Here is a 14,231-nt window from a genome sequence, read left to right on the forward strand (position 1 = left end):
GGGGCGCGGTGTAGGACCATGAACTATACCGACTGTCTTTAAAAGGAAAGTTATTACTCTTTAAGCATGAACTATACCGACTGTGTTTAAAAGGAAAGTTATTGCTATTTTTTCATATTTCATGTTTCAGTCACGCACCTACCGTGCGCGCACACACACCCTCAAATAAGATTTCCACATTCCGTTTAAAGTTGTTGTCCAACTGCATTGCTGGGAGGCAGGGACAGAGACACACCCATAAGGAAAAGACACAGGAGAGTGCGGCGATGGTGAATCTGTAGTTACGAAGTCACTCCGTTATTTAGGTTGACGTGATGACGAGGTCGTGGCTGCCGTCCCTGCTGTAGGCTAGTCGTTTTACAGCGGGTTACATGCTGGCTGTGGAGGACCGGTTGACAGTCGTGTTGGTAAGGCTATGTGCATCTACTGAAGACGAGGCAACAGGTTGCAACCATGGGCGTTAAAGGTAAGATAAACATCACATTCATTCAGGGTCGCTACAATTATTATAAAAGTTTATTTTGCCATATGTGAAATGGGGGAATAGAAAAAAGTGAATATTGTTGTTAATTTATTCTTTATTAGAATACAGTTTTGTAATATTTATATTACTCGGTGATATAATTTAAAATAGGCAAAGTGTGCTGCGTCTTTAAGTCGTTTGTTTATTTTTAAAGTAACGTGTTATTGCTGTAACTAGGTGTAACCATTTGGTTGATAAGCAGAGGGAATGACTGTGTTGCACAGCTGATTAGTTTAATCTAACATTCAGTCAAGTCTTGTGTTAAATTTAATCTGCCCTGCATTTAAAAAGGCGAAGAAAAAAAAACACACCAAAAAAGAGTGATGCAAATTTTGCATAGCCTATACAGTCTGAAAAAACTCACCGAGAGAGAATGTAACAGCTCACATTGTTCCAGAATGAGATCACCTGAGAATAAACCTCACCTCCTTTCCTCTCTTCCTTGCCTCTCCTCCTTTCCTATGCTCTCTGTCTCTCTATACACATCTCTTGACTACAGTAACACAGTACACACATAACAATGTCTCTCTGTAGGTCTACACACCAGAAGATCTCTCTCTCTCTCTCTCGCCATTCTACACACACACACACACACACACACACACACACACACACACACACACACACACACACACACACACACACACACACACACACACACACACACACACCCTAAGATAAGATCTCTCTCTACCTACACACACCCATACAATGATCTAGCACTCTACACACACCCTAAGATATTTCATGAACACATACTCTAAGATACACTCTATATACAGCAACATGTGGACACCCCTTCAAATTAGTGGCCACACAATTTAAAAATATAAAGAAATCGAGCACACAGCCATGCAATCTCCATAGACAAACATTGACAGTAGAATGGGCCTTACTGAAGAGCTCAGTGACTTTCAACGTGGCACCGTCATAGGATGCCACCTTTCCAACAAGTCAGTTCGTCAAATTTCTGCCCTGCTTGAGCGGCCTTGGTCAACTGTAAGTGCTGTTAATGTGAAGTAGAAACGTCTAGGAGCAACAACGGCTCAGCCACGAAGTGGTAGGCCACACATGCTTACAGAACGGGACCGCCGAGTGCTGAAGCACTTAGCGTGTAAAAATGGTCTGTTCTCAGTTGCAACACTCACTACCGAGTTCCAAACTGCCTCTGGAAGCAACGTCAGCACAAGAACTGTTCGTCGGGAGCTTCATGAAATGGGTTTCCATGGTTGAGCAGCCTAAGATCACCATGCGCAATGCCAAGTGTCGGCTGGAGTGGTGTAGAGCTCACCGCCATTGGACTCTGGGTTTGGTGGAGGAGAAATAATGGTCTGGGACTGTTTTTCAGTGGTTCGGGCCCCTTAGTTTCAGTGAAGGGAAATCTGAACGCTACAGAATACAATGACATTCTATATGATTCTGTGCTTCCTACTTTGTGGCAACAGTTTGGGGAAGGCCCTTTCCTGTTTCAGCTTGACAATGCCCCTGTGCACAAAGCGAGGTCCATACAGAAATGGTTTGTCGAGATCGGTGTGGAAGAACTTGACTGGCCTGCACAGAGCCCTGACCTCAACCCCATCGAACACCTTTGGGATGAATTGGAGCCAGGCCTCATCGCCCAACATCAGTCCTCGATCTCACTAGTGTTCTTGGGGCTGAATGGAAGCAAGTCCCTGCAGCAATGTTCCAACATCTAGTGGAAAGCCTTCCCAGAAGAGTGGAGGCTGTTATAGCAGCAATGTTCCAACATCTAGTGGAAAGCCTTCCCAGAAGAGTGGAGACTGTTATAGCAGCAATGTTCCAACATCTAGTGGAAAGCCTTCCCAGAAGAGTGGAGCTGGAGGCTGTTCAGAAGAGTGGAGGCTGTTATAGCAGCAATGTTCCAACATCTAGTGGAAAGCCTTCCCAGAAGAGTGGAGGCTGTTATGGCAGCAATGTTCCAACATCTAGTGGAAAGCCTTCCCAGAAGAGTGGAGGCTGTTATAGCAGCAATGTTCCAACATCTAGTGGAAATCTGGAGGCTGGAAAGCCTTCCAGAAGAGTGGAGGCTGTTATAGCAGCAATGTTCCAACATCTAGTGGAAAGCCTTCCCAGAAGAGTGGAGGCTGTTATAGCAGCAATGTTCCAACATCTAGTGGAAAGCCTTCCCAGAAGAGTGGAGGCTGTTATAGCAGCAATGTTCCAACATCTAGTGGAAAGCCTTCCCAGAAGAGTGGATGCTGTTATAGCAGCAATGTTCCAACATCTAGTGGAAAGCCTTCCCAGAAGAGTGGAGGCTGTTATAGCAGCAAAGGAGCCCATGGTTTTGGAATGAGATGTTGGACAAGCAGATGTCCACATGCTTTTGGTCATGTAGTGTAGGAACACTCCCAAATACCTCCCCTGAGAATTCTCACTCTGCACCTGAATAACTCTACTGTAGACATACTCCAAGACGAGACATTCCCCAGAAACAAACTGTTTAGATAATGCCAAGTGAGTGTGCCGTTGAAATAGACAAGCGTGTAGGCCTGTTGCTGTTTGCCCAAATGGCACCCTATTCCCTATATAGTGAACTTCTTCTGATCAGGGCCAATAGGGAAAAGGATGGTATTTGGGACGTTCCACTGTTGACGTGCTGTTTCATAGCAGGCAACATAGTACATTAGTCATCCACAACCTTTGACCTCAGTGAGACACTTGAGTCCCAAATGGTACCCTAATCCCTATAGCATTCTAATCCCTATATAGTGCACAACTTTTGACCAGAAAAGTACATAGGAAATATGATGCCATTAGGGACACAGTCCACGACTGGGATTTCCAAACACACAGAGACACCCTCATCAGTCAATACGGTGCTTTGCCTGTTCTGTTCTATGACAAAACCCAGACCGCAGCTTTCCTGTCGTATAATCGTACCACGGAACAGATGTTGAAATATTATCAATCACTCTGTTGCCATGGCTGCCAGAGTCACTAAGGATGTAGCTCCATATTCCCAATGTAGTCCACTACTATTAACCAGAGCCCTATGACCCAAAAAGGAATAAGGTGCAAGCTAATGTCAGTCCAGAGCATTAGGCTACACATGGGTGGGTTAACTAGTATCAGACCAGAGCATTAGGCTACACATGGGTGGGTTAACTAGTATCAGACCAGAGCATTAGGCTACACATGGGTGGGTTAACTAGTATCAGACCAGAGCATTAGGCTACACATGGGTGGGTTAACTAGTATCAGACCAGAGCATTAGGCTACACATGGGTGGGTTAACTAGTATCAGACCAGAGCATTAGGCTACACATGGGTGGGTTAACTAGTATCAGACCAGAGCATTAGGCTACACATGGGTGGGTTAACTAGTATCAGACCAGAGCATTAGGCTACACATGGGTGGGTTAACTAGTATCAGACCAGAGCATTAGGCTACACATGGGTGGGTTAACTAGTATCAGACCAGAGCATTATTACGCTACACATGGATGGGTTAACTAGTATCAGACCAGAGCACATGGATGGGTTAACTAGTATCAGACCAGAGCATTAGGCTACACATGGGTGGGTTAACTAGTAGGCCTAACATGGATCTTAATGTGGACTCTGTTGAACCACACCGTTAGCACACATTTGAATCACTTCAACAACAAATTCCTGGAATTGTTGTTGGATAAGGTTAGGTGGTGAAGGGATCGTTGCTGTATGATATGGGGTCTGGAGGTTGAACTGTTCAACAGGTACGATTTATATGACCACTAATCACAGCGTTAGCAAACATCATAGCACTATACTTTTTTTTTTAAAGCTGGAGGGATTCAATAAGGAATCCCTAGATTCAGTACAGTGTCCCCACTGATCAAGGGATTGTTTGTTGTATTGATACAACAGGGAAGTTGTTTCAGTTCAAGGGGTCCACAACCCAACCTCTCAGTGACTGTATGTTGACCTGAATAAATGACCAGCCTATCTGGTATCTAGACTGTTGGAAAGCCTTCAGAGCCCCGGAGCAGATAACCTGATTGATCTATGTGTATCAATGAATGTGTGTGTGTTAAATAGTATCAGAAGTCTGAAGTCTGCTTCTGTCAGAATAGTTCTGCATATAATACTGCAACAGTAAACAGTATCCCTCTATTGTCAGTTATCTGTCCATTCTCAGTTACCTGTCCATTCTCAGTTACCTGTCCATTCTCAGTTACCTGTCCATTCTCAGTTACCTGTCCATTCTCAGTTATCTGTCCATTCTCAGTTATCTGTCCATTCTCAGTTATCTGTCCATTCTCAGTTACCTGTCCATTCTCAGTTATCTGTCCATTCTCAGTTACCTGTCCATTCTCAGTTACCTGTCCATTCTCAGTTACCTGTCCATTCTCAGTTATCTGTCCATTCTCAGTTACCTGTCCATTCTCAGTTACCTGTCCATTCTCAGTTACCTGTCCATTGTCAGTTATCTGTCCATTGTCAGTTATCTGTCCATTCTCAGTTACCTGTCCATTCTCAGTTATCTGTCCATTCTCAGTTATCTGTCCATTCTCAGTTACCTGTCCATTCTCAGTTACCTGTCCATTCTCAGTTATCTGTCCATTCTCAGTTACCTGTCCATTCTCAGTTACCTGTCCATTCTCAGTTACCTGTCCATTCTCAGTTATCTGTCCATTCTCAGTTACCTGTCCATTCTCAGTTATCTGTCCATTGTCAGTTATCTGTCCATTCTCAGTTACCTGTCCATTCTCAGTTATCTGTCCATTCTCAGTTACCTGTCCATTCTCAGTTACCTGTCCATTCTCAGTTACCTGTCCATTCTCAGTTACCTGTCCATTCTCAGTTACCTGTCCATTCTCAGTTACCTGTCCATTCTCAGTTACCTGTCCATTCTCAGTTATCTGTCCATTCTCAGTTACCTGTCCATTCTCAGTTACCTGTCCATTCTCAGTTACCTGTCCATTGTCAGTTATCTGTCCATTGTCAGTTATCTGTCCATTCTCAGTTACCTGTCCATTCTCAGTTATCTGTCCATTCTCAGTTATCTGTCCATTCTCAGTTACCTGTCCATTCTCAGTTACCTGTCCATTGTCAGTTATCTGTCCATTCTCAGTTACCTGTCCATTTTCAGTTACCTGTCCATTCTCAGTTACCTCCATTCTCAGTTTCCATAAAGCTGTGAAGTTATGTCCATTGTCAGTTATCTGTCCATTATAGTTATCTGTCCATTCTCAGTTACCTGTCCATTCTCAGTTACCTGTCCATTCTCAGTTACCTGTCCAGTCTCAGTTACCTGTCCATTCTCAGTTACCTGTCCATTCTCAGTTATCTGTCCATTCTCAGTTACCTGTCCATTTCAGTTATCTGTCCATTCTCAGTTACTTGTCCATTCTCAGTTACCTGTCCATTCTCAGTTACCTGTCCATCTCAGTTACCTGTCCATTCTCAGTTACCTGTCCATTCTCAGTTACCTGTCCATTCTCAGTTACCTGTCCATTCTCAGTTATCTGTCCATGTCTCAGTTAATGTCCATTCTCAGTTACCTGTCCATTCTCAGTTATCTGACAGTGTCTGAGTTACCTGTCCATTTCAGTTACCTGTCCATTCTCAGTTACTGTCCACTCTCAGTTACCTGTCCATTGTCAGTTACACTGTCCATTCTCAGTCCCCTGTGTTTTCCTCAGTTATCTGTCCCTCTCAGTTACCTGTCCTCATGTCAGTTACCTGTCCATTGTCAGTTCCATTCTCAGTTACCTGTCCATTCTCAGTTACCTGTCCACTCTCAGTTTGTCCATTGTCAGTTATCTGTCCATTCTCAGTTACCTGTCCATTCTCAGTTATCTGTCCACTCTCAGTTACCTGTCCAGTCATCAGTTACCTGTCCATTTCAGTTATCTGTCCATTCTCAGTTACCTGTCCATTCTCAGTTACCTGTCCACCTCAGTTACCTGTCCATTGTCAGTTATCTGTCCATTCTCAGTTACCTGTCCATTCTCAGTTACCTGTCCTCTCAGTTACCCTGTCCATTGTCAGTTACCTGTCCATTCTCAGTTACCTGTCCTGTTATATTGTAGAAACCCTGTTATTCTCAGTTTACCTGTTATGTCCATTCTCAGTTACCTGAAACCTCAGTTACCTGTCCATTGTCAGTTATCTGTCCATTCTCAGTTACCTGTCCATTCTCAGTTACCTGTCCATTCTCAGTTACCTGTCCATTGTCAGAAACCTGTCCATTAGAAACCTGTCCATTGAAATGTTATAGCAAACCCTGTTATAGTTATAGAAACCCTGTTACTGTGTTTTTGAAAATACCCCCAAAATACAGAAACTCTGTTGAGAAACTCTTTCCATAAAGCTGTGAAGGAGCAAATGTTACTGAGTATAACCCTGTTAACAAACCCTGTTATAGAAACCCAAATGAAACCCTTCCCTATAGTGCATTCTGGGCTTTGGAAACCCTGTTATAGAAACCCTGTTATAGGGAATAGGGTTATAGTTAGGTGAAATAAACAGTGACTTGTTATAGTCTTTGGGAAACCCTATGATAGAGACTCTGTTGAATAATGCCCTTTGGGACATGGTGTATGATAGAAACAGTGTTGAATAGTTTTGGGAAACCGTCTGTTGACAGAAAGTGTTGTTATAGAAACCCTGTTGGGACAACCCTGTTATAGAGACCCTGTTGAATATGTTATAGAAACCGTCTTTATAGAAACCCTGTTGAATAATGTTTAGAAACCCTGTTCCCAGAAACTCCCCTGTTTTATAGAAACCCTGTTATAGAAACCCATGTTATAGAAACCCTGTTATAGTTATAGAAACCCTGTTACAGAAACCCTGTTATAGAAACCCTGTTACAGAAACTCTGTTATAGAAACCCTGTTATAGAATCCCTGTTATAGTTATAGAAACCCTGTTATAGTTATAGAAACCCTGTTATAGAATCCCTGTTATAGTTATAGAAACCCTGTTACAGAAACTCTGTTATAGAAACCCTGTTATAGTTATAGAAACCCTGTTATAGAAACCCTGTTACAGAAACTCTGTTATAGAAACCCTGTTATAGAATTTTATAGTTATAAAATCAGATAGTTATAGAAACCCTGAGTTATAGAACCCCCTGTTATAGTTGAAACCCTGTTATAGTTTTAGAAACCCTGTTTAGAAACTCTGTTATAGAAACCCTGTTATAGAAACCCTGTTATAGTTATAGAAACCCTGTTATAGAAACCCTGTTATAGTTATAGAAACCTGTTGTTATAGTTATAGAAACCCTGTTACTAGAAACCCTGTTCTAGAAACCCTGTTCCTGTTATAGTTATAGAAACCCTGTTATAGAAACCCTGTTATAGAAACCCTGTTATAGAAACCCTGTTATAGAAACCCTGTTATAGTTATAGAAACCCTGTTATAGAAACCTGTTATAGTTATAGAAACCCTGTTATAGAAAGTTATAGTTATAGAAACCCTGTTATAGAAACCCTGTTATAGAAACCCTGTTATAGAAACCCTGTTATAGAAACCTGTTATAGAAAGAAACCCTGTTATAGAAACCCTGTTATAGAAACCCTGTTATAGAAACCCTGTTATAGAAACCCTGTTATAGAAACCCTGTTATAGAAACCCTGTTATAGTTATAGAAACCCTGTTACAGAAACTCTGTTATAGAAACCCTGTTATAGAAACCCTGTTATAGTTATAGAAACCCTGTTATAGAATCCCTGTTACAGAAACTCTGTTATAGAAACCCTGTTATAGAATCCTTGAGAACCCTGTTATAGTTATAGAAAGTTATAGAAACCCTGTTATAGTTATAGAAACCCTGTTATAGTAGAAACCCTGTTATAGAAACCCTGTTATAGAAACCCTGTTATAGTCATAGAAACCCTGTTATAGAAACCCTGTTATAGTCTGTTATAGAAACCCTGTTATAGTTATAGAAACCCTGTTATAGAAACCCTGTTATAGTTATAGAAACCCTGTTATAGAAACCCTAGTTATAGAAACCCTGTTATAGAAAGTTATAGTTATAGAAACCCTGTTCTAGAAACCCTGTTATAGTTATAGAAACCCTGTTATAGTTATAGAAACCCTGTTATAGAAACCCTGTTATAGTTATAGAAACCCTGTTATAGTTATAGAAACCCTGTTATAGAAACCCTGTTATAGTTATAGAAACCCTGTTATAGTTATAGAAACCTTGTTATAGAAACCCTGTTATAGTTATAGAAACCCTGTTATAGTTATAGAAACCCTGTTACTGAAACCCTGTTATAGAAACCCTGTTATAGAAACCCTGTTATAGTTATAGAAACCCTGTTCTAGAAACCCTGTTATAGTTATAGAAACCCTGTTATAGTTATAGAAACCCTGTTATAGAAACCCTGTTTATAGAAACCCTGTTATAGTTATAGAAACCCTGTTATAGTTATATAAACCCTGTTATAGAAACCCTGTTCTAGTTATGAAACCCTGTTATTAGAAACCCTGTTATAGAAACCCTGTTCTAGTTATAGAAACCCTGTTATAGAAACCCTGTTATAGAAACCCTGTTATAGTTATAGAAACCCTGTTATAGAAACCCTGTTATAGTTATAGAAACCCTGTTATAGAAACCCTGTTATTGTTATAGAAACCCTGTTATTGAAACCCTGTTATAGTTATAGAAACCCTGTTATAGAAACCCTGTTATAGTTATAGAAACCCTGTTATAGAAACCTGTTATAGAAATGTTATAGTTATAGAAACCCTGGTATAGAAACCCTGTTCTAGTTATAGAAACCCTGGTATAGAAACCCTGTTATAGTTATAGAAACCCTGTTCTAGAAACCCTGTTATAGTTATAGAAACCCTGTTATAGTTATAGAAACCCTGTTATAGAAACCCTGTTATAGTTATAGAAACCCTGTTATAGTTATAGAAACCCTGTTATAGTTATAGAAACCCTGTTATAGTTATAGAAACCCTGTTATAGAAACCCTGTTATAGTTATAGAAACCCTAGTTATAGAAACCCTGTTTAGAAACCCTGTTATAGTTATAGAAACCCTGTTATAGAAACCCTGTTCTAGTTATAGAAACCCTGTTATAGTTATAGAAACCCTGTTCTAGTGATTGAAAGCCATTCTCATTATACAGCTAGAGTACAGAGCCTTATTACTGCTAGTCACAGCCTCACAGGTGACAAGACAGGTGTTTTCTCTCTACAGCTCAGTGGAATCAAATACAACCCAGGTTAAAAAGCAAGGGTGGGCAATCTTCCACTCTGTTCTTCCATCTCTCTTTTAGAGAGCCAGTCAGCCAGTCTGCTGGGTTGTTGGGGAGTTCCTGTCTTCTCTTCCTGTTCTATTGTTGTTGAGGAAGTGTGACATCATATCCACACACAGATACAGGCATTCTCTCTGTCTTTATAACAGGGTTTCTATAACTATAACAGGGTTTCTATAACAGGGTTTCTATAACTATAACAGGGTTTCTATAACAGGGTTTCTATAACAGGGTTTCTATAACAGGGTTTCTATAACTATAACAGGGTTTCTATAACAGGGTTTCTATAACAGGGTTTCTATAACTATAACAGGGTTTCTATAACAGGGTTTCTATAACAGGGTTTCTATAACTATAACAGGGTTTCTATAACTATAACAGGGTTTCTATAACTATAACAGGGTTTCTATAACAGGGATAACAGGTTTCTATAACAGGGTTTCTAACAGGGTTTCTTTCTGCCAGCCACACAGATACAGGCTTTCTCTCTGTCTTTCTGCCAGCCACACAGATACAGGCTTTCTCTCTGTCTTTCTGCCAGCCACACAGATACAGGCTTTCTCTCTGTCTTTCTGCCAGCCACACAGATACAGGCTTTCTCTCTCTGTCTTTCTGCCAGCCACACAGATACATGCTTTCTCTCTGTCTTTCTGCCAGCCACACAGATACAGGCTTTCTCTCTCTGTCTTTCTGCCAGCCACACAGATACAGGCTTTCTCACCCCCTTTTCCTACCTGTTTAAAATACGTTTTTTAGAGTTAGTTGGGAGAGAGAGTTTTTTAGAGTTAGTTGGGAGAGAGAGTTTTTTGGAGTCCGTTGGTTGAGAGAGTTTTTTTTAACTATAAAGAAGCTTTTGTTGATCACCTTTCATTTAAATTTGTCCAGAATACCCTTCACAAGTCAGATGGAGAAGACGGTCAGGATTTAGGATCTGTTGACCATTATAGTTGACCATTACAGAGTTGGTTCTGTTGACAGACAGACAGACTCAACACAACAACAATATAGTACAGACAACAAGCACAATACAGTAGACAGGCGTGAGAGGTGGATGTCTGATCCCCAACGTTCTGCGTTGCCAGGCCGACGGCCTCCCAGACTTGTCAACAACCAGCCAGGAGCCTCAGAAGGGTTGCTACAGGGGTTGCTGGGTAACAGATTCCTGGTTACATCTCTGTGAAACAACAAATAGCATGTCTCTCTGGGAGGGAGAGAGGCCCAGGACAGCAACACAATTAGACCCAACCAAATCTTGAGAAAACTAAAAGATAATTACTTGACACATTGGAAAGAATTAACAAAAAAACAGAGCAAACTAGAATGCTATTTGGCCCTAAACAGAGAGTACACAGTGGCAGAATACCTGACCTCTGTGACTGACCCAAACTTAAGGAAACATTTGACTATGTACAGACTCAGTGTGTCACGTTCTGACATTAGTTCCTTTGTTTTGTCTTTGTTTTAGTATGGTCAGGGCGTGGGTTGGGGTGGGCAGTCTATGTTTGTTTTTCTATGTTGTATTTTTTTTTAACGTTTGGCCTGGTATGGTTCTCAAACATTTTGTTTAGTGTTCAGTTTTGATTATATTAAAAATCATGAACAGTTACCACGCTGCACCTTGGTCCTCACCTTCCACCGACGACGGCCATTACACAGTGAGCATAGCCTTGCTATTGAGAAAGGCCATCGTAGGCAGACCTGGCTCTCAAGAGAAGACAGGCTATGTGCACACTGCCCACAAAATGAGGTGGAAACTGAGCTGCACTTCCTAACCTCCTGCCAAATGTATGACCATATTAGAGACAAATAATTCCCTAAGATTACACAGATCCACAAAGAATTAGAAAACAAATCCAATGTTGATAAACTCCCATATCTATTGTGTGAAATGCCACATTGTGCATCACAGCAGCAAGATGTGTGACCTGTTGCCACAAGAAAAGAGTAACTAGTGAAGAACAAACACCATTGTAAATACAACCCATATTTATGCTTATTTATTTTCCCTTGTGTACTTTAACCATTTGCACGTCGTTACAACACTGTATAAAGACATAATATGACATTTGAAATGTCTTTATTCTTTTGGAACTTCTGAGTGTGTAATGTTTATTTTTATTGTTTATTTCACTTTGTTTATTATCTACTTCACTTGTTTTGGCAAAGTTAACATATGTTTCCCATGCCAATAAAGCTCTTAAATTGAAAGTGAATTGAGAGAGAGAGAGAGAGGGAGAGGGAGTGTACTGGCCAACTTTGTAATCACAATCATGACACAATGTCTGTCTGTCTCTCTCTCCTCTCTGTCCTCTCTCTCTTCTCTCTCTCCCCTCTCATTGTCTGTCTCGTGCTCTCTCTCTCTCTCTCTCTCTCTCTCTCTCTCTCTCTCTCTCTCTCTCTCTCATTGTCTGTCTGTCTCTCTCTCTCTCTCTCTCGGCCCTCCCTCCTCTGTCTCTCTCTCTTTCTCTCTCTCTCTCTCTCTCTCTCTCTCTCTCCAGAGATGTTCTCTCAGTGGGCTCTACTGTTGCTGTGTACTCTCCCTGTGATGACCATCCACTCAGAGGGATGTCAGTGTCCAGGAGCCACCATTTTGGCCCAGTTTCCCTCTGTCCTACCCGCTGAGGCCTGCTGTCTGAACTACTCCGGCTCCACGTTCGGCCATGTTCGCTGGGCCATGCTCACCAACAGGACCAGACTACAGCTCCTGGACCTGTCTCACTGTACCATCACTCAGATAGACCTGGAGGACACAGAGACCACACTCTCTCCTCTCCAGGAGGTCTATCTGGGTCACAACAGACTGACCTCCATCCCAGGGAACTTCCTGTCAGATCTGCCCAGCCTGAAGGTGCTGGAGCTGGGCATGAACCAGCTGAGGGAGCTGCCTGAGGATTTCCTCAAGGGATCTGACGGCCTTCAGGAGCTGGATCTCAGGGGCAACCTCCTCCGTTCTCTCCCCACCTCTGTGCTGTCTCTGCGGGGTCTGGAGAGGCTGGAACTGGGGGACAACCCCTGGGACTGCTCTTGCTCCCTGGTGGAGGAGCTGGACAACAACAACACCAGCCTGCAGGGCATCGTGGGTAACATCACCTGCGCATCTCCTCGGAGCCTGGCTGGGCGGCTCGTGTGGTCAGTGGCACCTGGGGACGTCTGCCGCCCACCAGGGCTCACGGCACTTTTCATCCTCCTGCCCCTCCTCATCCTCCTCGGCCTCGTCCTCTGCTGGTGCTGTGGGAGGAAGAGGAAGACGAAGGAGAAGCCGGCCTTCGGCTCCTCCAAGAAGAAGGCCTCCCACTCTCATTCACCCAACGGTCACCACCACCACCGATCCAAGCCCCCAGCAGGCGGAGGAGGGGGTAACTACCCCACGGAGGAGGACAGCAGCAGGAAGGAGATGTTGAAGAACCAGCTCCTCCTGCGACCCTCCTCCACCCTTCTTGGCTCCACCAGGGACATCTATGAGGAGGTGGAGATTAAAGTAGAATCTGTGGAGTCCATCTCTCAGTCCCTCCCCAACTCCCCTCCCTCTCCTGGGTCCTCCTCCCAGACAGAGTGCCCCGAGCTGGACCTGGGCGGACAAGCAGAGCTGGATGCAGTGAGTGTGACGGAGGTGATGAAGGACTCAGCAGACAGGGAGAAGGCTTACATGACCCAGACCACTGAATACTACAGTCTGGTGCCAGGGATGGACCTGGACGACTCAGATCAGGCCTCGAACCACGCAGAGTATGAGAGTGTTGACCTGTCGTGAGAATGGACAGAGGTTCGCGAGAAGGAGTGTGTCTCTCATGACTGGCTGACTGGCTTGAGTGTGTGTGTGTGTGTGTGTGTGTGTGTGTGTGTGTGTGTGTGTGTGTGTGTGTGTGTGTGTGTGTGTGTGTGTGTGTGTGTGTGTCAGAGAAAAAGAGAGACAGAGTGTTGAATGTTCCACAGAGATGTGGTCGGAACTGAATTATCAATCACAATCATATGACAGGAAGTGAGGTCACCTTGGGATCTCCAGGATGGGATTGACTTGAGCTCATACACAACCACACCACCACCACCACACCACACCACCACCCACCACCACCACCACCACCACCACACCCACCACCACCACCACCACCACACCACACCACCACACCACTACCACCACCACCACACCACCACCACCACCACACCACACCACCACACCACACCACCACACCACACCACCACCACCCACCACACCACTACCACCACCACCACCACCACCACCACACCACACCACACCACCACACCACACCACCACCACACCACACCACCTACCCACCCACCACACCACCACCACCACACCCACCACTACCACCACACCACACCACACCACACCACCACCACACCACCACCACCACACCACACCACCACCACCACACCACTACCACCACCACACCACCACACCACACCACCACCACCACACCACACACCACACCACACCACTACCACACCCACCACACCACACC

General features: G+C 43.5%; 1 protein-coding gene across 1 annotated transcript; it reads left to right on the forward strand.

Moving 5' to 3' along the window:
• Positions 1 to 188: 188 nt before the first annotated feature.
• On the forward strand, positions 189 to 13,803 carry si:ch211-106k21.5 (SLIT and NTRK-like protein 3). Its single transcript, XM_064991859.1, has 2 exons — positions 189 to 466; positions 12,249 to 13,803. Exons 1-2 carry the CDS (start codon positions 454 to 456, stop codon positions 13,499 to 13,501), a joined length of 1,266 nt encoding a protein of 421 aa, XP_064847931.1. The 5' UTR covers positions 189 to 453; the 3' UTR covers positions 13,502 to 13,803.
• The last annotated feature ends 428 nt before the right edge of the window (positions 13,804 to 14,231 follow it).

This window comes from Oncorhynchus masou, chromosome 17 (genome assembly GCF_036934945.1).
Source record: "Oncorhynchus masou masou isolate Uvic2021 chromosome 17, UVic_Omas_1.1, whole genome shotgun sequence".
In the NCBI taxonomy this organism is placed as follows: domain Eukaryota; kingdom Metazoa; phylum Chordata; class Actinopteri; order Salmoniformes; family Salmonidae; genus Oncorhynchus; species Oncorhynchus masou.